Source organism: Caretta caretta, chromosome 2 (genome assembly GCF_965140235.1).
Source record: "Caretta caretta isolate rCarCar2 chromosome 2, rCarCar1.hap1, whole genome shotgun sequence".
NCBI classification, from domain to species: Eukaryota; Metazoa; Chordata; order Testudines; family Cheloniidae; genus Caretta; species Caretta caretta.
Window position 1 is genome coordinate 67,735,435 of NC_134207.1, and position 24,416 is coordinate 67,759,850.

The 24,416-nt window shown below is 40.9% G+C and overlaps 1 protein-coding gene across 2 annotated transcripts; it reads left to right on the forward strand.

The window, feature by feature from the left end:
- The first annotated feature begins 644 nt into the window (after positions 1-644).
- Positions 645-23,078, forward strand: BPNT2 (3'(2'), 5'-bisphosphate nucleotidase 2). Of its 2 annotated transcripts, XM_048840728.2 has the most exons (5): positions 645-1,236; positions 13,964-14,123; positions 14,368-14,463; positions 17,924-18,085; positions 19,548-23,078. In XM_048840728.2, the coding sequence occupies exons 1-5, from the start codon at positions 841-843 to the stop codon at positions 19,823-19,825; spliced, it is 1,092 nt and encodes a 363-aa protein (XP_048696685.1). In that variant the 5' UTR covers positions 645-840; the 3' UTR covers positions 19,826-23,078. The 2 variants fall into 2 exon arrangements, with proteins under 2 accessions (XP_048696685.1, XP_048696686.1); XM_048840729.2 differs by lacking the exon at positions 17,924-18,085.
- Positions 23,079-24,416: the final 1,338 nt, after the last annotated feature.

The following is a 24,416-nucleotide window of genomic DNA, read 5'->3' on the forward strand; positions in this document are numbered from 1 at the left end:
TCTTATTAAAACCCCTGCTATGTAATTACCTAAGCTCTGCTTCCGTTTAATAAGAATCATAATAACAGAAGTCTGAAAACATGGCCTGGTTGTACCCTAAAGGTTCAAAGGCAAATAAAAGAACCCCAACATTTATATTTCTTTCAGAGTAGCAGTCGTGTTAGTCTGTATTCGCAAAAAGAAAAGGAGTACTTGTGGCACCTTAGAGACTAACCAATTTATTTGAGCATAAGCTTTCGTGATGAAGTGAGCTGTAGCTCACGAAAGTTTATGCTCAAATAAATGTGTTAGTCTCTAAGGTGCCACAAGTCCTCCTTTTCTTTCTATTCATATTTCTAGAAACCTAACCAGACATGATTCTCTGTGTGAGCCTGACTCAGGATTTGAAGCACTGAACTCCCTGCACGCTGGACTTCACTGTGGCTCTAAGCCCCTCACCCCTATTTTTAGGCCCTCCCTTCTCACAGCCCGCAGCCCCAGTTCCCCCCAACTCCCCCTGAGGCTCAGGGACCAGTACGCCGCCGCCCCGCAGCCTGCTCCGGGCATGCTCAGTGGGGGCCCCGGCAGCCTGCCACGGCGCCCCGCCCTCGCCTAACCCGGATACGCACGCTCCGCTGCCTTTCACCTCTGCTCGCCGGGGAACGTGGAGCCGGGAGCCAGCTGAGCAGCGAGAGAGGCTGCCGCCGCCGGGCTCCCTGTGGTTCCATGCGGGCGGGCGCTGCCCGCGGGCCGCTGCCGGGCTGGGTGCGGGGTGGGCGGGCCGCTATGGAACGCTGGTGAGCGCCCGCCTTCGGCCCCCGAGAGCCCGCTGCGCGCCCGCCCGCCCCGCCGCTCCCGGCCATGGCTCCCATGGGGATCCGCCTCTCCCCGCTGGGAGTGGCCGTGTTCTGTCTGCTGGGCCTCGGCGTCCTCTACCACCTCTACTCCGGCTTCCTGGCCGGCCGCCTCGCCCTCTTCATGCTGGGCGACCAGGCGGAGCGGGCCGGGGGCGGACCCGACGTTCCTCCGGGCCCCTTGCCCGAGGGCACCGTGGACCTGCGGGAGCTGCTGGCCGTGTCCGTGCTGGCCGCCGTCAAGGGGGGTGAGGAGGTGAAGCGCGTCCGGGAAAGCAACGTCCTCAACGAGAAGGCGAAGGGCAAGACCCGCGAGGGGGCCGAAGAGAAGATGACCAGCGGGGACGTGCTGTCCAACCGCAAGATGTTCTACTTGCTCAAGAACACCTTCCCCAGCGTGCAGGTGGGTCCCACGCCCGCCCCCCGAGCCCCTGGTCAGCGCCCCCTTCCCTTAACAGAGTGAGCCGCGTGTCTCTCAAGCCCCCTCCCCTCCCTTTAGGGGAATCTCTTCCCTGGCGCTTCCACCTTATCCAACATACCTATCCCTAATCATAAATCACTTGAACCGGTAGCTCAGTATCCTGTATTGGCAACTTTCTGTTTGGTTAAACTGGGTGGCCCCTGCAATACCTTGTCAAGTTATTCTCAGCCTTTTCCTTGCCAGGATCCTCTTAGGCTAAGGTCTGAGCTGCACCCAAGTTTTGTCCCAGTATAACTCTTTCAGTTAGGGATGTGATTTTATGTTTTACAGTAATGGTTGTCTTAGTGTAATGTTGATCCCGGTTGTCATCTGCATAAATCCTGGGATGGACCTCTGGAGCTTAATGCATGAGCCTCAACTGCATGAGCTAAAAGACACATCTCTCTTGGCCACTGTAACAGGCTCATCAATCTCTAGTCACAAGAGGGGGATAGAGTGCCATACCAAGCAGGCCTGGGTTATCCTAGGCACAACCCATAGTGTAGATGCAGTTACAAAGGTGTCTTGTACAAGTATCGTTTATTCCCTTTCCTATGTGGGATTAGCTATACTAGTATGAGGTATCTTTATAGCGGTATAATTGCGTCCACGCTACAGGTTTATGTTGCTTGAACTACTTCAGTGCAGTTAAAGCAGCACAACCTTCTGGTGTAGAGAAGACCTTGGTAATACAGTATAAGAAGGGCAGGACACCTTGTTCTGATCCCCAGATTGAGAACCCATGTTTTATATAAATATAGTTGTACTGCGAACAGTAGGCACGTTAATATGAAACGTCCAGTTTTTATACATTCTGCCCCAAAGTGCTATAAAGGCTTTTGTCTCAGTAGGTTGAATGAAAAGAGGTATATTTCACATCTGAATTGCAGGGACTAGGGGTGGAGTTGGGAAATTAGTTATCACGTCAAAATATGTAAGCAAACTTGTGTAAGGTAGTCCTACACACTACCTTACATGTGTTGTCCTAGAATGATAAGAAATAGCCAGCATGGATATGTCAAGAACAAATCATCCCAAACCAACCTAATTCTTTGACAGGGTTATGGCCTAGTGGAGGATAGGGGGCCGGCTATAGACATCATAGATTTTGATTTTTAGTAAGGCTTTTGACACTATTTAACATGACATTCTCATAAGCAAACCAGGGAATGTGTTCTAGATGAAATTACTATATAGTGGTGCACTCACTAGTGGCTGAAAAGAGTCGTTATCCATCGTTGTCTGTCAAACTGGAAGGATGTATTTAGTGGCATCCTTTAGAGGTTTCTTCTTGGTCCAATACTAATCAATATTTTCATTTAATGACTTGGATAATGGAGTGGAGAGCATACTTATAAAATTTGCTTACAACACCAAGCTGAGAGTTTGGAGGACACTTTGGAGGACAAGATTAGAAATCTAAACAACCTTAAGAACGTTAGAATAGCTGCAGCAACGGTCCATCTAGCCCAGTAGCCAGTCTTCCGATGGTGGACAGTGCCATATGCTTTAGAATGAATGACTGGAACAGTGTAATTATTGAGTGATCCATCACCTGTCCTTCAGTTCCAGATTCTGGCAATCAGAGGTTTAGGGGTTGCATCCCTGACCATCTTAGGTCCATCAATGGCTGCTATTCATCACCCATTAATTTATCTAATTCTCTCTAGAGTCCAGTTATACTTTTAGCCTTTTGGTTGGAGAGGTTGACTGTTGCGTGAAGAAGTACTTCCTTTTGTTTGTTTTAAACCTGCTGACTATTAATTTCATTGGGTGACCCCTGGTTCATGTGTTATGTGAAGGGGTAAATAACACTTCCTTATTCACTTTCTCCACACCAGTCATGATTTTGTAGACATTTATAGTATCAACACCTTCAGTTGTCTCTTTTCTAAGCTGAACAGTCCCAGTCTTTTAAATCATTTTTGTTGTCCTTCTTTATACTGTACTTTTTCCAATGACAAGATACCTTTTTTGAGGTGAGGCAACCGGAACTGCATGCAGTATTCCAGGTGAGGGCATGCCATACATGTATATAGTAGCATTATGATATTTTCTGTTTTATCTATGAGTTTCCTAACATTCTGTTTGCTTTTTTGACTGCTGCTACAACATGAGCAGGTGTTTTTTAGAGATCTATCCACAGTGACTCCAAGAACTTTCTTGAGTGGTAACAGCTATTTTAGACCCCATCATTTTGTATGTATAGTTGGGATTATATTTTCCAATGTGCATTACTTTGTTGCCCAGTCACCCAGTTTAGTGAGATCCCTTTGTAACTCTTTGCAGTCAGCTTTGGATAAAATAAAATATATTGAGTAATTTTGTATTGTCTGCAGACTTCGCCACCTCACTGTTTACCCTTTTCCAGATCATTTATGAATATGTTTACCAGCACTGGTCCCAATACAGATCCTTGGGGGACCCCCACTATTTAATTCTCTCCACTATGAAAACTGACTATTTATTCCTACCTTTGTTTCCTATCTTTTAATCAGTTACTGATCCATGAGAGGACCTTCCCTCTTATCCCATGACAGCGTACTTTGCTTAAGAGCTTTGGGGTGGGACCTTACCAACGGCTTTCTGAAAGTCCAAGAACACTATATCATTTGAATCACCCTTGTCCACGTGCTGGTTGACAAAGAATTGTAATAGTCTCCTGTGACAACCTGTTTTTTGTTTTTGTTTAAAAACAAGTGTCTTTTATGGAAGCATTAGTTGCTACTACCCTCTGAGCTAAAGGTAATCTAAATTTCCATTATAAACCTCACTTTCTAATGCCACCAACTTTGACTGGTGAAACCAATTTGTTTGTAAATTAATATGCTCAAAATAAGTTAGGAGTAATATTTTTCTAGAGACCTTGAAAGTTGCTCCCCCTGGAAAATTACAGTAATACTGAAAAGGTAATGAAGGTTTTTGTTCTTTAAAGAAACTGTGACTGAGGGTATGTCAACACTTAAACTGCTACAGTGGCAAAGAAATAGATAGACACACTACAGCTGTGGAAACACTTATGCAGCAAATAACTTCTTGCATGAGTAACATTATGCAAGTGCCTGTGTGTTTGTGGCATCCCTTGCTGGGATATCTCCTTGTCAGTTAGCAAAGGACCAAATTTTGCAGCGAGGCAAGAAATATTGATATACCAAAATGATACACCTTTAATGCAAATAATTTTTGAGATCTGTTTTTATAGGTAGTCTCAAAGAAAATGTGAAAATGCCATTTTTGATATTTCTACTGGAAACAGTTCTTTCCAGAAGGCAGGAGATTTGACTATGTAGATAATGATTCTCTGCACCAAATTTTTCTCTTCTGTAGCTAACAAGTAACTCTTGTTTGGGTTCTTTATATGGATAGTGATGGTTCACTTGTTCAGTTAACCATGAAAAACCTGACTTTATTTTATGTGGATTTACACTTCCTTCATTAACCTGAAATAGTAATTCTCAGCATTATTAATAGGATGGATTGTGATCAAGTATAACTAAAATGTTCAGTTTAATTGCTGTTGGTTAATATTTATGAAACAAAACTCAAAGATAATGTTTGTAAGAAACATTTTTTTAAAAAAAAATAAGGCATTCACTACCTGGCATAAGTCAAGTATGCGCTGTTTTGGTTTTAGTTCTCTAAGGCTTCAGTCTTGCAAAGAGAAGCATTTGGGCCATCCCCTATGTGAAGCTCTGTTAAAGTCAGTGATTCCCTACATGGGTGCAGGAATAGGGGCTTAAATCAGGTTTGGTGTACACTGAAAACTTACACTGGCAAAGCTACATCTCTCAGGGGGTGTGAAAAGTCCACATCCATGAGAGATGTATCTATACCAACCTAATCTCCGATGTAGACCGTACTAGGCTGACAGAAAAATTCTTCCATTAACCTAGGTACCACCTCTTGGGGAGGTTGCTTAACTTCAGCAATGGGAGAACACCTCCCATTGCTGTAGTGAATGTGTACAATGAAGCACTACAGTGGTGCGGATTAAGAGTAGGCATAGCCTCGGTCACAGTTTATTTAAAGAACAGAAACTTTATTACATTTTCAGCATTATTGTAATTTTCCAGTATTCAAAAATAGCTTAATTAGATAGTAGGAAATAGTGTTTGTCATTTGATCAAAGTAGACATACGAACCAATGAGACACTGTATTCCCAGCGGTTCTGTCTACCCTGCACTACACTACTTAACATTACAAAGAAGAAAAGCATGTAAACAGTCAGTACTTGAAGCAGAGTTTCTTGTTAAGACCTCGTTATCCATAAAAAAAGGAAGAGTTAAACTTCCTTGTTATGGGATTTGAAATAAACATGGAAAGAGTCTTGGATTTCTGACACCTGTGATTTATAAATAAAAGCACTTGAAATCTGCAGGGGAGAGAAATCCATAGAAAATGTACCTTTTTTTTTTCCTCTTAGGAAAAAAATGTGCAGTGAGTCTCCATTATGTGCAGAATGGGGGAAAAGTCCACTGTTTATACAAGTTATTCTATTTGATGTCAGCTGGCTAAATTCACACCGTTTACACTAAGACTTCTTACAGCAAAGATAAATAGGAGCAAGGAGTAGCTTGTAATTTTTACTATATGCTACAATAAGCATGATCACCTTTTACTGAGGGTTATTCTTTAATATTTGTATTACAGTGGGGCCTTTAGATGCTTCTCGGGACTGGTGCTCCCACGGCCTGGTTGCTATTCAGACATGAAGGCATGGTATGTCACAAAGGGCTTACTGTCGTAAAGCATTAAACATATGATGACATACAAACACTGCCTTAGAAGAGGGTTATTTAGGTTGTGAAGTCGCACACTCAAAAGTTAGAAAATGCCAGAATAACGGTTGCCAGTACAACTTTAATTCTGCCTCTTTGTGTTTATGCATTTTGATAGTATGTGCTCATATAATTAGCAACCATATATTTTTCCACAGGACCTCTGCTTTTTGCAGTGTATTCACTGGCATGAATTCCTCCAGTATACCTCAAACCTTAGCTGTAGCCACCCTACTTCTGCAGTCATGGGCCTCATGTGAAAGGGGATGCAAATCATTGTCGAATTCTGACAGTTATACGTTGTGTTTTTTGGTTGTTCAGCCAAATGTTAACTAGAAAATGAGTTTGGTTTCATCCTATTTTTCCTTGTGACCTAGACAGAATGAAGGGAAGAAAAGCTCAGAAAGATGGTCCCAGTCAAGCAAGATTCTTAAGCACATGCCTAATTGCAAGCTTGTAACTAGTGCTATTGAAGCTGAACTTTAACTTGATTTCAATCCATAGAAATAAGGAACTGTTTCTTGTAAATTGCATCTGTATTGCCCAGTTCCTTTTTTCTTAAGTTCCATGCCACAAAGCACTGTTTGCCACACACAAACTGTGAAACCCTTTCATTTTTATACTTGCCATATCCAAACCCGCTGTGCGTGGCAGCAAGTATCCTGAAAAGTGATTGTAAGAAGTAATTGGAGTTTAGTCTGAGACAGTAAATCATGCTTTTAATACCAGTTTGGCAATGAAAATATAAGTGTTAAGGAAGAAGTTTCAAAGAGCTAAATGCTATTAAAACCCTGACAGGCATTCCTTTGTCATCCTGTGAACTGTCACTGCACTGTGCAGAACAAGATGAGTACAACTCTGTGGGAAGAACTCTGTCCTTGATTTGGGCAGTTACGTTGTTGCAATACTTTTGTGACATTGTCTCCTTTTTTGGCAATCTCCAGCAAGTACCTAAGTAGAACAGTGAGCTAAGATGTAAACCCAAAATTCCACTGACAGATATTGTCTGGGGATTTGTGCAGGCCCTCTGCACTGAAGTGGATTTCCCATTTAATATATTTTCCTCAGTGAGTTTTAATTCAGGCCCTTAACATCCTCCTGGTGCAAAGTGTTCTGTGATTATCTTTTCAAATGTATTTAAAACTATTTCAGTTGGTATTTTTATTTTAAATTTCCAGACAGAGACCTTTGAGACTGAATTCCTCTGTCCATAAATGAGGAACAGTGCAAGCTTCTGCATACTGTTTAGCCCATGTGCCTCAAATCTGATCTGATTGGGATGCCTTTAAGAAAGATGGTGATTAACTCTCTATGCCCATCCAATCCTGTCCTGTCTGCTGAAACGTGCAGAGAAGTGGCCAGCTAGAGTGGTGATTTTTTTGTGATGCGGACACTTGTTCACTAAGACGTGAACAGCAGCTATTAACTATTTTACATAGGACACTGACCTGCAGGAAATTTAGAACAAGAGTGAGTCCAGGTGACAGCGACAAACACTGTTACACTCCTTAGGTACCTGTGAAGAAAGGTTGGGGAGAAATAAGGTTTATATTAATTAGAAACAAACTGAGATTAAACATGACTGAGACAAGGTCATGCCTTTGCTTAGAAACAGTTTCTTATCGCTGCAAGAATTTATCTACTTCATCATATATGGGAGTGGATTAGCTACTGCCATGAGAGCAGATCTGTGTTGTGAGTGAGGGGATAAATGTGCCATCTTCTCTGAGTTTTAAGGAGCCTTGGCAATGAGAGTGTGCATTTTAGGGAGCTCTGAACTGGGTCTTGCATTTATGTCCCCCGTGGCTGGTAATCTGGAAGAAAACAGCAGTAATCTCAGTCGGAGCATAAAGTACCAGGATTCCCTCAACTCAGAGGCTTTATGAGCCATGCTGTTTGTTTTATTTATTCCTGTCTCTAGCTGCTTCTATCTCCAGGTGTGTGACACACACACACACACACGCCCCCAGCAACTTCTTGTGGCAAAGCAATTCTAGCATAATAGAGAATCTTCTGACTGTTTTGAGAGCGTTCAGTCTAGCTTTAGGTGGTTAGTCCACGGATCTTGTTGGTTGATTTTCTGTTAGTGGACAAAGTTGGCATTCTTGTTGGTTTTGTTAATTTCAACAGGGGCTTTTGAAACTGTTGACCATAAAATCTTAAGTCCTCTGCAGTTCCTGTAAAGGGTGAATTGGAGTAAAAGTGTTAAGCATGATTTCTGCACATGTGCCTAATTGGTAAAGGCTGCCTATAAATTACAAGCAGGCAGTATTTGAATGAGTTAATCTGCAGTTTTAATGAAATAATAGTGGGATTTGTATTTGGGAGTGTTTCAGAGGAACAGCCGTGTTAGTCTGTATTCGCAAAAAGAAAAGGAGTACTTGTGGCACCTTAGAGACTAACCAATTTATTTGAGCATGAGCTTTCGTGAGCTACAGCTCACTTCATCAGATGTTTACCGTGGAAACTGCAGCAGACTTTATCTGCTGCAGTTTCCACGGTAAACATCTGATGAAGTGAGCTGTAGCTCACGAAAGCTCATGCTCAAATAAATTGGTTAGTCTCTAAGGTGCCACAAGTACTCCTTTTCTATTTGGGAGTGCTTACTTTACAGCTGGACATATTTATACTTCATATGCAGATAACTTTTTAAAATTATTTTAAAATTATCCTACTTAATTCCTAAAATTGTTTATGGAATTCCATATCGTGAAACTAAATTTTATCACTTGCAATCAATTCCTCACTCTTCTTTTTCAAAGTTTAGCATTATATGATGAGCTCATTGTATTTTGAACAAGGAAACAATTTCTTCCTTAGAAATACTGCATTTTCCATTAGCTGCAGTTGCTATCTTTTAAACTATAAACATGTATCTCCTTAAAAAGCTGCCAAAAGGATTTGACTATTCACATGCTTAATTACAATTATTTTTATATCTTCAATTTTCAGTATAATTGAGAGACTTCATAGGATATAGCTGTAGTTTTGCTTCCCAAACTGGAAAATGTCTTATTTAATGCACCTTTTCATGGACAACTGGCTAGCATTCCAAGCACGTTTGGGAGGAGGGTGGGTGATGTAAAAAAGACTTAATGAACTGTTGTTAAGGAATAGCCCAGCACAGGAAAATGAACCAGTGTGAGGTTCCTGTAATGCTTTAGGCAGGCTGGACTGTAGTTTGTTTGTTCAGATTACTGGATTCATCAGCATGGATTTTTTTTTTTTAGTATGTTCATGACTTGTCTCTCAATCCCAGCTTTCTGTTTTGCCAACAAGTTATGAGAGAGAATGTCCTCAATATAAAGAACCAAGTGCTTAAGGCCTGGGAAGTCCCCTGTTGTACAGCTTTTTCGGGCCCAGATGTTTTGGTTGAATTTTCTGCTCGTACTTTTCCAGAATAAATTGCCTTCATACTTCATGAGATTCAGATAAACCACAAATTCATTTTAAAGTAGTTCTGAATTTGTGGGTTGCAATTAAGTTGCCTTTTTCATATAAGAAAATAATTGATAGTCATTCAAGAGTAGCCTATTTGCCTCTTATAGATGTGTTTAGAAAGCTGCAGGGAAGCGAGAAATTTGTATAGCAGAAGGCCGTTTTTTATGAGGAGTGACTTCCTTCAAACTCAGTCAGGAATGTTACTGAAGTTTCATGTTACAAAAGTCAGTTTTTGTTTGTTATAAAAGCCGATTTAATGAAGCTCTATATATTGCACATTGATTGTAACTTTATTACTAGCATTTAAGAACAAATTTGCAATGGCCATAATTCTGCTCCTACTCAGAATCTTGTACATGCAAATTATTTAGCTATCTAATTTTTTTCCCATGAAAAGAGAAGTTTTGAGGGCACCCAAACTATGGACATGACCTTGTATATGCAGATCAACAGCATGAAAGTTACCTAAACAGAGGTGGTTCCATTGATTCAATGGTTTTTGCTAAAACAGGAGTTCTGTCATTAAGGCATTTGGGGTCATAACAGTTTGAGACCTAAAGCAGGTCTCTAGGCAAAGTTTTTAAAATGGGCTAGGTTATATATTTGTATCGCTTTTGGCAGAACTTTAGAAATTAAAAAAATACAATCTGTAGATGAGCAAGTGGTGGTTTTTTTGGGGATTGGAACTTGGGTCAAGCTATACCAAAGAACTCTGTAATTTTCCTTTGACATAGAAGAGTTTTGGTAGGTTTGGGGGGAAATCTTTTCTACCAGTTTATCAGTATATAAAGCTATTTTTCAGGATGTGCCTTAATAAATTATTGCAAATTAGCATGCCACAAGCTTTTAAATTTACTTCTATCTGGCATAGCTAAAGATTGTTATACAACTAGTGCTTTAACCCAGTTTATCTCTTTAATTGTAATGAATTGTAAGTGATTCTTTGGTCAATGTTTAATCTTTGAAGGCCTTCTATTAAGAGCACATTTGTGGAAAGTAAATGTCACACAAAGGAAAAACTTTCTAGCACCTTTCATTAATTAGCCCAGGGTTTCCCAGACTTTCAGAGTTGCTGACCCTCTTCCAGACTAACATGATTTGCAGACCCCCTTATTTAGCCAACATCTCTAACCCTAATCAAGAGGAGGAAAGAATATGTAGCTGCCAACATGTAGAAATTAATATGAAGTTTGTTGTTTTTTGTCACCACCATTAAAGAGAAATCTTTAATGCTGCAGAGACACACAAACCAATATTGGAATAAAAACTTTAAAGGCTTATCCAACTAAAGCCGGACGTTAATCCTTTAGAGAGAGCCAAAATCTGCAGCATTCATGGTTAGACAGTCAGTTGCAGTGGTGTTTGCAACCCTGTAGATGTTTTGGTCCCAGGATATTGGAGAGACAAGGTGGGTGAGGTAATATCTTTTATTGGAACAAATGCTTGTTGACACTGTATGTCCAGTTGCATCACAACTCTCTCCCATAGTTCACTGTCTTAAATCGTGTGGGGCTTATTTTTAAGACCTGTTTCTTCTTTATTCATTAGTTATACCCACAAGTTTGTGTGATGATCTGTGAAGTGGGCAAGAATCCATTATGGGTGAGGGTGTCCAATAAAATTCTACAGTGCAACGATGAGTGACAGCATCTTTTTTATGGAGGTGCATCTTTTACAAATTACAAGTCCTTCTGTGACACTGTATAGAACAGGGGTCTCAAACATGCATCCCGCGGGGTTATTTTCTGCGACCCGCTAGCTCCCCGTACCCCCCCCCCAGCGTTTACATAAAGCGGCTCCAGCCCAGCACACACCAGGGGCAAGGGCAAGCTCCCCGCCTGCCTGCCCTGCCCCCGCTCCACTCCGGGAAGCGGCCGGGATCTGGGGGGGAGGGGGGGACACGGGTCTGTGTGTTGCCTTGGCTGCGCCTCCAGGTACCTCCTCCAAAGCTCCCATTGGCCGCGATTCCCCGTTTCCAGCCAATGGGAGCTGCAGGGGGCAGTGCCTGGAGGCGCGGCCAGGACAACACACAGACCCCTGTGCCGCCCTCCTCTCTCCCCCTCCCCTCCCTTCCCCCTGGTTCCAGCCACTTCCCAGAGCAGCGCGAGGGCAGGGCAGGGCAGGCAGGCAGGGAGCCTGCCCTGCCCCCGGTGCACGCTGGGCTGGAGCCCACCCCCCAAACCCTTCCTGCAGCCGAACCCCCGGCCGCACCCCTCCTGCACCCGCACCCCAACCCCCTGCCCTGAGCCCCCTGCTGCACCCTGCACCCCTCCTGCACCTCCTGGGGGCAGGGAGGGGGTGGAGTTGGGGTGGGGTTTTTGGGGAAGGGGTTGGAATGGGGGCGGAGCCAGGGCAGCGGGGGTTGAAGGGGTCAGTGATGCAGCCCTCAGGCCAATGTACTAGCCGTCATGTGGCCCTCGTGGTCATTTGAGTTTGAGACCCCTGGTATAGAAAGAAAGATGACCATGTGTACACTAAAATGTCACCACCATTGCACAGGTATGATAAATCTTATACAAAGTATGCCTTGAAGGTATCAATGGATAAGTTATAATCTGCTATGTATTATTATCCTATTTAAATCCATGTATTGGTGTATCTGAAGTTATGAATATTTGCTATGTGTTTGTATCTTACACCTGTTGTGTTTCTGGGTGACACCTGCAAAACAGATTTACATCAAGGCTAACCAGCCTGGTTGATGGCCCATTAAGGGCAATCAGCTCTTCCAGGGCCCCTTCCTAAGGTTTGTTCAGGTAGCATGTAGGCAGTGAATGCCTCATAAAACAGCAAGGGACATGTGACCCAGGACTCCATGTTTGTGCCAGTAACTTTCAATGCACCTAAGAGAGAGAAATTGCAGACTGTGACATCATTCTTGGTCTTCTTCCTGCTCCACATCTCTAGACTATGGTTTCTAGCAAAGGGAAGCTTTGAACAAAGGACTGATGACCCCCAATATTTATGATGATACAGAGAGACTTATTGCAAGCTAACAGATTTAACATCATGCTATTATCCTGATGTACAAACTCTGAAATCAACTGTAATGTATATGATTCCGTTTAACCTCTCGGTAACTCCCTTCCTTTTTTATATATTAATAAACCTTTCATTTTTAGTTGCTAAAGGATTGGCTATCAGTTTGATTTTGGGGTAAGATCTGAAGTACATTTTGATTTGAGGTGTTTCTGGTTCTTTGGAATTGGAAGAACCTAATATGTGATTTCTGATTTTAATAAACCATTTGTCACATAAGTCTGGTTTGTCTTGGTGGTGAATGAGGGTTAGAGGGCCCGAAGGGGACTGTCTGTGGCTTTACAATAACTAGTATAGTATTTTGGAAGCACACATTTGTTACTGGCTTGCTGAAATCTTATGTCAGTTGTGACACCGGGCCAAAAAGGGTTAAGCAACCAGCGGGCTACGTGACCCAAATTCAACCTTTAGAGACGTACTAAAAGGTATTTAAATGGTAATTAGGGCCATTCCATGTTAGATAGACTAGAGCAGTGGTTCTCAACCACCGTGGGTATGCAGAGGTCTTCTGGGGGTACATCAACTCATCTAAATATTGGCCTAGTTTTACAACAGGCTACATAAAAAGCACTAGCAAAGTTGGTACAAACTAAAATGTTATACGACTTGTTTATACTGCTCTATATATTATACATTGAAATGTAAGTACAATATTTGTATTCCAATTGGTTTATTTTATAATTATATGGTAAAAATGAGAAAGTAAGCAATTTTTCAGTAATAGTGTTCCGGGTAGTCTGGGTAGCACATCTCAACCACCGCTCAAATTACTAGACAGCGCTGCCTTCCCAGAGCCAGGATTCCTGCTCTACTGCATTCTTTAGTTGTCCAGCAAATATTTATGTAATCCCCAGAAAGTGTATGCGTCGATTCTTCATCTAGTGATTGGTCCATCTATAGGATAACTTGCTCCAGTTATCTTTAAGTGGTGAAGTCTGTGCTGTGGAGCTGAAGGTGTGGAATTCCAGCCCTGCTGTGACACTTGTGGGAGGTCCTTGTGACTGCTCATGATGGAATTTTGTGGCTGCAGTTTACTTTATTTTTAAAAAAATGTGGTTTATTTAATTCACACAGCAACAGTAATATCCTTAATAACAGGGTTTATAGTTAAACTCCATGATCTGGAAATATGGATAGCTTGTAGCAAAATACAGGAGTTCTACGGTTTGGTCACCTGTCATGTATTCAGTTTTGCACATGGGCAGATCTGAAGGTTCAGAGGTATGATTTGGTCTCCAAACTCATTAAATGTTTTGGGATTTCCCCCTCCCCCCACCCACGTTGAGTTAGAAATGAAATTCCTCAAGGAGAAGGGGAAGGCTGTTAATTGCCATTATGTGCACAAATATTTGATAGATCATCCTGGTACAACACTCTGGGTTAATGTCTGTTTGTATCATTTTTAACATAGATAAATACCGAAGAACACGTTGATCCACCTGATAAGGAGACAGTTTTCTGGGATCGCAGTATTCCTGAAGACATAAAGGAAAAAATACAGCCTAAAAAGGTCCCAGCAGAAAGTGTGACAGTGTGGATTGATCCATTAGACGCTACACATGAATATACAGGTAACTGCTTTTTATTTTTTAAACTGAGCCAAATATTTAATTCTGATTCTTTCCCCTTTAGATAGGAGACAAAAATGAAATGTATTTTCAAGATAAATTTTATACAAGAGTTGTTGCTTATTAGAGCTGTTGTCATTTTGCAGGTAGATATCTTGGTCTTTTTTTTGTGCTTTTAACCTATATGATGATGAGCTAATTAATTTGTCTAATTTCTTGGTCCCTTCCCCCTCATCCCCACCCTTAGAGGATCTTCGACAGTATGTCACTACTATGGTGTGTGTGGCTGTGAATGGTGAACCGGTAGTAGGAGTAATACACAAGCCCTTCTCAGCATATACAGGTATCAGTATGCATGTCTCATTCTTTGTTTCTGCCATTTTCACTGATGTACAGTTAAAGTTTTATATTTGAGGGAGAATCTGTAGTTATAAATGGATACAATAGTACTTAATACAAGAAAACAAAAATGTGTCATTACTTATTTATATTGTGGTAATATCCAGAGTCCTTAAGATTGGGGCACCCACAAAACACAGGAAAAGGTGGTCTTTGTGGGGCAGAAGAATGGTACATGGAAGAAACATAAACCAAAAATAGAGTGGTTGATGAAGCTCTTTCATTGAAACATTAAGAACAATCTCTTAAAAAAAAAAAAAAAAAAACACTGCATATGTAGGCCTCTATTCTATCACCTTTATACTGAGTGGCCCCTTGCTCACACAAGCAGTCTCATTGAAGTCCATACGAGTGCTCCCACGAGCAAATTATTTTTTATCATGAGTAAGGGTAGCAAAATCAGGACCTTAATGACTAGGGGTACCCACAGAAATTTTTCCTATCAGGCCCACTATGGCCTCAGCACCTCACCCGTCAAAGTCTGTGCCTTCCGAACCAGCCTGTCCAGGTCCAGTGTCCTGATGCTTTTTGGGATTACCTGAGATGACTGTGGTGAATCACTACCACCAGCTCACAGCAGGAGGGAACCCTGTCTGTGCTCACCCAGGGAAAACACTCCCAAGCCACCTGCTGCTGGCAACATAGGTGCTCTGTTCTGAGTGCCCAGAGCCCCGCTCTGTCCCAGTGCAGGCTAGCAGTTTACGCATCCCACTCTGTTACATTTAAGTGCCCAGTCCCTTCTGGACGCCCGCAACATACACCAGTTCACTGCTTCCAGAAAAGCTATGCATCCCAGTTCACTGGTTTCACCTTAGTTCAACGTACTTCTTAGCACAGGATGTTTAGGGCTTGTCTACACATTTTTATAGCGCTCAACTTGCTGGTTCAGGGATGTGAAAAACCACCCCTCTGCGCTCAGCAAGTCTGAGCGCTTTAAAGCGCTGGTGTAGACAGGCTCTGAGCGCTGAGAGCCGCGCTCCCAGTGCTCTGAGCTAATCCCCTTATGGAGGTGGCTTACCAGGAGCGCTGGGGAGCGCTCTCGGGCGTGACCTCACTCGCACTTCAAAGCGATGACGCGGGAGTGTTCCCACGGCAGCGCTTTGATGTTTCCAGTGTAGCCATGCCCTTAGACAGGTTTGTAGTAAAACCACATTGAAGTTTATTTAACAGAGCTTGCAGGTAAAAGAAAAACATAAGACACAATCTAATAGCCTATACTTAGTCACACATGACTTTCCTGTCTAGTAAGGTATTTCTCACCTAAAGGTTAGTCCTTGCAGCGCTTGTTCACTCCAAAGACATGCCCCACCCCAAGCACAGCAGTTGCAATGCCACTCACTCAGTTTTGGCCCTGCAGTCTCTCCATCATGATGGCCAAACCTGAATGGGCAGTGGGGTAGCCAGCACTGCTCTTCCTCACCACAACCCATGGTATGCACCCTGCGTAATGTGCGTCTGACTTCAGGAACCACTGTTAATAACGGCTATGCATCCATCTTTCACAGTTGTTTTAAACACAAGACTTTCTGGGGGGCGGGAAATCTGTGTATTCCAAACAAGCAGCACTCTCATACAGAATCTCTTGAGTCTGTTGAAGCACTGATGAGGATGGATGCGAGTTTAAACATACACATTCGTAGATACTAAGGTCAGAAGGGACCATTATGATCATCTAGTCTGACCTCCTGCACAACGCAGGCCACAGAATTTCACCCACCCACTCCTGCGAAAAATCTCTCACCTATGAGGCCTTCAATAGCTCAGACATATCGTGGTTTAAAGACTTCAGGGAGCAGAGAGTCCTCCAGCAAGTGACCCGTCCCCATGCTACAGAGGAAGGCGAAAAACTTCCAGGGTCTCTTCCAATCTGCCCTGGAGGAAAATTCCTTCCCGACCCCAAATATGGCAATCAGCTAAACCCTGAGCATATGGCAAGATTCACCTGCCAGATACTACAGAAAATTCTTTCCTGGGTAACTCAGATCCCACCCCATCTAATATCCTATCACAGGCCATTAGGCGTATTTACCATGAATATTTAATTACTAGAATCAAGTTATCCTATCATACTATCTCCTCCATAAACATTCAAGGACAGGGTATTGCCAGTAACTTCTGAAAGGCTTAAACAACAAATCCAGTGTTGAGTATATTTGAAGGAAATGTATGTTATATTCCTGGATAGTTAAAACAGAGGCTGATAACATGTTTCCCTTTCCCCTTAGGCCATACTGACCTCTAGAGTCCAGAGCAGTTATGTAATAAATGAACTAGGTTTTCTACCTGTTAGAATATTCAATGTTGTGATTTTTTTTTCCCCACCTAAGTATTACATTCTTTAAATGCTAACTTTAATTCCAGTTTATCATTAGGACTTTATCTTCACATTTTATATGTATCTTGGCTTTTTCTGAAGCGCCTGCCGCACCTATTATTGAAGAGCTGATTTTCTTTCCAACAAAAATTCTGTCATCGTAACTGGGAATTTGCCATAGTCGTTCTTTTAAAAAAAGGAATCTGCAAGGATAGCCCATCAGAAATCTTCAGGAATGACATCCAAATAGGATTTTTTTTTTTTAAATGTAAAAATATAGTTAGTTCTATTACCCTCCTCAACCCCTAATCTTGAGTAACTTTCCAAACTGGAAATGCCATAACCTTTTGTTTTGTCATGATCCTGCTCTACAACATAGATATAAATCAATAAGGGAGAGCGATATTTAAAGATTACAGGTTAGTTCAGTCTCTGCCCACATAGTGTCAGCCTCTCTACTATGCTGAAATCACCAGCTAGAACACCAAATAAATGTCACATTGTAATGGCTTTTGGACACAGCCTATCAAGGGGTGATTTTTTTTTTTTTTTTGAACCAATGATCTAGAAGCGGAAGGCTATGCATCCTGAATTCAGTCTTCTGAATGAATCCGTGTTTTCTGAAAATAAACATGTTCATATTCTTCTCTCTTGATCTGAAAGATGACAGTATTTTGTTGACTGATGGGATATCTATTTGAAATATAGTCAATTTAGAAGAATGAGCTAAAGGAATTTCAGGTAATATCTACATTACATCTGCCCCTGAATCTCCCTGTGAATTTTACAATCACATTTTTTCCAGGTTTACAATGTTACTTATTATGAAAGATTACAGTTGAACTTAACACATAAAGTGTTCTAAAATGCACTAAGTACACAAATTCCAAAAAGAAATTTTTGTTTCCCATGAATTCTATTCTAGTAATCTTATGTGTTTTCTTCTAACAATAATGGCGGGGGGAATCCGGCAGAAGCACTAGTTTTTGTTTTGTTTTGTTTGTTTTTTAAGTTAGCATCTCTTTAATTGTATCTCTAAAAGAGCAGATGTCTCCAAAACCCACTAATGGAATGTATGTTTCTTTTGTAGCATGGGCAATGGTTGATGGTGGGTCAAATGTAAAAGCTCGTTCCTCCTACAGTGAGAGAACTCCAAGAATTATTGTGTCCCGCTCTCATGCAGGAAAAGTAGAGCAGGTTGCACGGCAAACATTTGGAAATAAAACTGTGATCATCCCAGCAGGTGGAGCAGGTTTGTTACCTTTAAGCATCCCAGACACTTTATTGCTTGTGGATTACTTAGTAAGGAAACAGTTATTAAACCGGAGAAGTGACAAAAACAAGGAATTTGCAGCAGAAGTACTGTATTTCATGCACCTAGAACCCAAATTTAAACCTATTTCAGATTGTGGGATGGGAATTGAGTGACTGACTGAAAGCACTGTTATTATAGTTGGCAGGAAAAGGAGTCAGTACCCATACATTAGGCACAACATGAAACAAGAAGAGAGTACTGGGTACATTGAGAGAGGAGCATTTTGGGTGACGTTTGCTCTATCCCGAATGTTAGAAAAGATCAGAGTGAAACTGGCTGCTATGTTAAGAAAAGGCTGATCATCATGAACAGAAACAGGAGTTGTTGCACTGTTTTACTGGCGTGAGAGAACAATAAAAAGATCATATAATTTCAGATATACAAGCTGAAAATTTTAAGAAAAGAGTTCAGTGATTTAAGAATCTAATAGTCAGTCCCAGGAGTGATCTTACTACAAGCAAGCAAATTGGTTGGAGGGTTTTTTATATTAAATGTCTTGGCAAAATTGGTTCATGGTATAAGTGGAGTGTGCCTATATGAAGGGGAAGCACAAATGTAAAGTAATTACTCACTTCAGCATACTGCAAAATGCAGGTAATTTCTGCATTTCACAAAAGGGCATCTTCTAATTTCTTTGTATGGACAGCTATATCTGGTTTGGGGTTTTGTTCTTTTTTTTAGAAAAGATGCACTTAATATCTCATGTTGATTAGCAGTCATGGGTAAGAGAATGAGTCTAAAGAAGTCAGGTTATGGTTAGCAGGAGAGATGAAAGTTTAATTGACAAAGCAAATATTCCATTCCAGTTGGCAGCATATAAAAAGAGGGAGAGGTTTAGCATGAATGAAGAGGATGAACTGTACTGTGAAATGAGTGAGTAGGGAGCTTTTGTAAAGAATGAAGTCAGTCAATAAAACAAAATCTGATTACATGCAAAGATTTTTATGAACTGGAAATATGTTTGATACGCATGCCAGCTAGAATTAACAAAACATTTGAGATTAACATTTGAGAGAGAAGTGGAGATAAGCGATACAATTGTGGCAAAGCAAACAAGCCCAAGAGTAAAACACGATCATTTAGTTAAACGCATACACAGTCTGATTCTGTTGATGTGTCTATGTATCTATCAAACCAGTAGAGGATGGTGCAAAGGAAATAATGATGGTCAAAATGGGTTTGTTTCAAGTGTGACATGTAGTGGAAAAATCTTGATTTCAGTACCTTGCAGGAAGTGTAACAGAAGGTGAAGGTTTCTGCTGCATGCACCATTACATTCTCAACTAACACGACATGGTTAACCAAATCATTTTTGTAATTGCTAATAAATGCCATTGTTTTGTGATGAATTAGGAAAGTTGATGTTTCATTAACTGGTGTTACCTTTCTAATCTTCTAGGCTATAAAGTTTTAGCCCTCCTTGATGTGCCTGACAAGAAACAAGAAAAAGCTGATGTATATATTCATGTGACGTACATCAAAAAATGGGATATATGCGCCGGGAATGCCGTGCTGAAAGCATTGGGTGGTCACATGACTACCCTGACTGGTGAAGAAATCAGTTATACTGGTTCAGATGGCAATGAGGGGGGACTCCTAGCCAGTATCAATGTGAATCATCAAGCGTTGGTTGACAAACTCCCAGATCTGGAGAAGGCATCACATAAACAAACATAACTGCTGAGGAGTACACAAATGTTTCTGCAGCCTCGAAATGTTCAGCCTAAGGAAACGGGCGTGAGAAGAGCCTTCTGGGGACTAGGCACTGAGAGCCAAGGCCACTCAGTGTTTTCTGGGGGACTACATATAGCATCGGGCTTCTTCATTGGTGGTAGTTACAAATTCAGAATTAGGAAGGTGACTGAACTGTCCCATGCCATCTTTTATCTTTTGAGACTTTTCCATACAGTTATACTCAAGGTGCACATACAGTATATATTTGTGAATATAGGCAAACTAAAAGAAAATCCAAATGGGTACTTAGATTATTATAAGTGGTACTTTTCATACGGATTCTTGGAACACATCACATTGTTACAGTATTGTAGCTGCTCCATCTTGAATTTAGTAGAAGAAAGGATTGATTTATGTAGTCACTTGATAACCCTGTAATCCATCTAGTAGGAAACCTATGACCATGTGTTCCATATTCCCTTGGATAAAAAGCACAAGTTGCATACACATTTGTGTCTGCTTTCAACAGTTCTTCTGACAGAACAGTATTTTTGAATGATCAGACATGTTCTGAACTAGTTTGCTGATATTTTTTTCTGAAAACTTAAACCAGTTTAATTCACATGAGAAAATCATGAATATTGGTGGTTTATTAATCAGTGTAATTATTTCTGTATATCTTTTTAAAAGAAAATTAGTGATTCCTTGTATGGGTTTTTAACAAACTCTTGTCCTTGATTTCCATTTGCAATGTTAAAGGTGCATGCTAGATTTTTATCTAATGTGAGATTAGTTCAATGTTTGTCCCTGTAGAAGCAGCCTCCTTTCCTTTAATGTCTTTTTGTTCACTAAGTTGCTAGACAACACATATGACAGTGTTGTTGGCAACAGTAAGTAGGTGGTTTAGCGTACACTATAGATTTAAACTAGCAGTTTTTTAGAATTCCAAAATTAACTTGCTGGCTTCTTAAAGGTTGTCTTGTATGAATTCCCTTCAAAAGATGTACTCTTTCCTTCTTTGCTGTAAGCACTCTAATTCTGAACAGTCTGTGGCCACATGTTCACCATGGAATTTAGCTCTGCATTAAATTACAACATTTTCCCATAACCCAAAATGGGGTTGGGAAATTTTTGGGGACCTGTGGCTTTGAAGTAGGGCACTTTTTAATTAATTCCACTTCCGAGTTTTAGCCCAGTTCATATGGGACAAAACACTAGTCCATTGAGGTCAGATAACAAATAGCTGCACCACTAAAATATGTGGGTCTTTCTCTTCTGAAAATGTAACTGTCTAACTGGGAGTTGTCTTAGGGAGGCGGAAGAATAATATTTAATAAAGCAAGTTTAAAATATACTTTTTTCTTTTTAGTACCTGTGGGTAAGTGTCTAGGTTTCTTGAGAAGATGAAAAGTTTCATTTAAACACAAATCTTTTTTTTTTTCCGTTCTAAGTTTATTCAATACAAGTATAGGCCATTTATGCAAAATTTATATTCCCCTGGTAAAAATTTTAATCTTCACTCCAGTTATCATCCATGTGGTAAAAGGAGGGTGACACTGCCTACAAAATAACTTTATAATTCTTCTTAAATCAAGAGCTTAAATACATCAATGACTTTCTTATTTTGCGAAATAAAACAAATTTGCTCCTTTTCAGTGGGCAGATTTATTCTGGACAATTAAACTTCACTGAAGAACTAAAGTCAGTGATTTAACAAGGCTTCAGTAAGATTATTTTGCAGGAGCACAATGTATTTTTTTTTTCCCCCTTCTGGCTACTTTAAAACTACTTGAGGCCTGATTAAAAAGATAGCTCTTTTACTACTAATTAAGGAATGGGTTAATTTTAATCCTAGAAATAGCCGTAGTTAGCATATAAGTAAAAGCTGAATGCATCATAGAGATAGGGCATAAGGTGTTAAGTGATATTAAGGCAAAGATTTATTTTGAAGGTTTGGATTGGAAGACCATGTAAACTTTTCCAAGTAAGTATGTGACTACCTCTTTCTTTGGGGCTGATTTCGCCAACCCTACTTACATAGAGCTAGATTGTGGACAGACTACATGCCAATGCAAGGAAGTAAGAAGGGATAATAGCTCCCCTTACATCCCTACATAGGGAGTAAATGGGGATATTCACCTGCTTAATCTCTTCCCCACAGCAGGTGACCAGGGAATGGGCAAAGCTATGGCTCCACTCCCCTACTTGCTGGCCACAGCAGCTAGCCTTGAGTCAGTAAGACTGTTATTTGCTTACAGTTACTGCATCCTTAGGTGTTTGGCTGCATCAGGTCCAGAGTATTCAACATACTGCAGGATCAAGCCCTTATTGTGGGTATAGGCCAGCTGTAAATTACTATCTCCAAGGCCTAGGGAGGAGGCCATGGAGGAATTGTGATTCAGAGGCATGCTTGAGTCATAGTACCTCCTGGTGCTGCCTGAGTTGGTGCAGCTTTCACACCACCTCTCATGCAGGGCTGTGCATAGAGTCTCACAATCTAGCCCAAAGAGGCATCCCCTTGAAGTTGGCAGAATTGGGCCCTTGGTTGACATCAAGCTTTCTGATGTTCTCATATTAGAAAAATGTAACTTTTTTGCACAGATGAGCTAGTATTTAAAAGTACTTTAAACAGTGCACATCTGGGTTATTTGTGATAAAACTACTATCCATTTTACCATGATTGTGCTGTGTTCCTAAACATGGTATTAGCCCAGCTTGGATATAACACAGTTTGGCCTTGCCCATGTGGTAGGGACTAAATCATGTGTTCAGCATGGTAAAGGATCATTCTGTAACATTGTCCTCCACAAGGCCTGGAGCACAGGTCCTTACTTTGGTTACAATCCTTTGGTGTCTTCCACATAAACCAAACCCTATTGTACAATGGCAGTACAATATTTAGGCATGCTGCTGAAACATAACACTTACAGTGCAGCTGGGGTCTACAATAGTACCTCTTCTATAAATTTGTAATGTAAAACTTTTATCATAGCTACTAAAAGGGAAGCCCAGGGTAATGTTTTATTTTTGGCACTGGTTTATATTTTAACTTGATATTTCAACCAATGTTCTAGGGCTTTAGAGTACCTTGATTTGTAATACGCTTCGTTTTGATCAGAACCATAGTTCACAGTAAAAGGTGGCGTCGATGCTACATAGCACTGTACCAAAAGTTCTAATTTGCATTCCTTGAATGCCAAATATTTCTGAATAAACAAACATGGAAATAAAAGGGTTGAATATTGTACTTACAAAATGGCTTTTGGTTTAACATATTTTTTATGATATATATAAGTTAATGTACGGAGGGTTTGTTCTTAAACCCACTGTTTTCATAGATTTTAATATCTATTTGATGGTTATAATAAATTGGCTCAGGGGAGATGTGGGGTTTTTTTGTTTGTTAATTTTGAAAGCAAGTTGGGGAAACCATTTAGAGAATCTGACCAATGGCGGAGTAGGGGAAACAGTTACTTAGATTCATCTTTTGGTTACTTATTCCAATTCTGATACCATTTCCTTAGTTTAAAAAACATCAGGTCATAATACATCATAATGTTCTCATGTATCTAATTGTGCAAGAGCAAGATTTCCACCATTAACAAAATGATGCTACAACACACACGTTAACAGTATAGAAACAGGCAGTCTATTCCTTCCCTCCTCCCAGTGAATTTGAATTCTGTGCTGCCAACTGTACCCTGTCAACTTAGCCCTGCAACTGCACTGATACGATCTTGCTCTGGCTTTAAACTGATTGGGTATCAAATGAATAGGAATTCTATAGATAAATCCTCTGGTGGACTGTGGTGTTGGCTTTGCACTTTTCACATTTTAAATGGACACTTCAGTTGATTTGGGTGGTGGGTTTTTTTGCTTTTCTGCTAAGTTATTTTCAGATCCTACTTATCTTCCTGGGAAGGACAGGCTCTTTCAGCCATAGATATCCCCATCCCTCACATTTGGTTACCACCCAGAGGAATTTGCATCTGCCATGGGTTCTGGCAAGCTGGGCCCAGAGCCTGGATTTGAAAGCCCTACTGCCAGTAACTTTAGTATGTGAACTTTGTTCCTCAGGCTGATATATTCTTATTACTTAAGAGAGTTCTAAGGGGTCAGTGTATACACTAACATACTCCAACCTAACAGAGTCCAGCCATTCATTTCTTTAGAAACTTGAAGATGGATGTTGCTGTCACTGAAGCCCCACAGTATAATGCTCTTACACACATGACAATGGAATAGGGCAACGTAAGTAAAATGACCTTACTTACTGAAGCAGACGGAGCTGTTTTTCTTAGGGAAGTCTGAGCGCTCTGTATTGGGTTTTATTTTAAATTGTTTCCTGTTTTCGTTTATGATGGTTAATAGGGAAGAAATTTCAAGTACTGATCCTATAGCTCAGTGGTTCTCGGGCTGCTTGCAGCCCATTCAGCAAACAGCTGCGGCCCATGTTACATCCTCAGGGCCATACAGCTAGTACGTGAGCTGCATCCGCACGATATATATAACACACACAGAGCTGCATAATGGTAAATAGGTTGAGAACAATTGCTATAGCCCCGTTTGACAAGATGCTTGTCTTGAATACAGT

What these genes read in the sequence shown, in the direction of transcription:
- BPNT2 (XM_048840728.2), top strand. Translation starts at nt 841, where the DNA reads ATGGCTCCCATGGGGATCCGCCTCTCCCCGCTGGGAGTGGCCGTGTTC. An exon ending in ACACCTTCCCCAGCGTGCAG is followed by an intron (nt 1,237 to 13,963) that starts GTGGGTCCCACG and finishes TTTTTAACATAG; the next exon opens with ATAAATACCGAAGAACACGT. An exon ending in GCCCTTCTCAGCATATACAG is followed by an intron (nt 14,464 to 17,923) that starts GTATCAGTATGC and finishes TTTCTTTTGTAG; the next exon opens with CATGGGCAATGGTTGATGGT.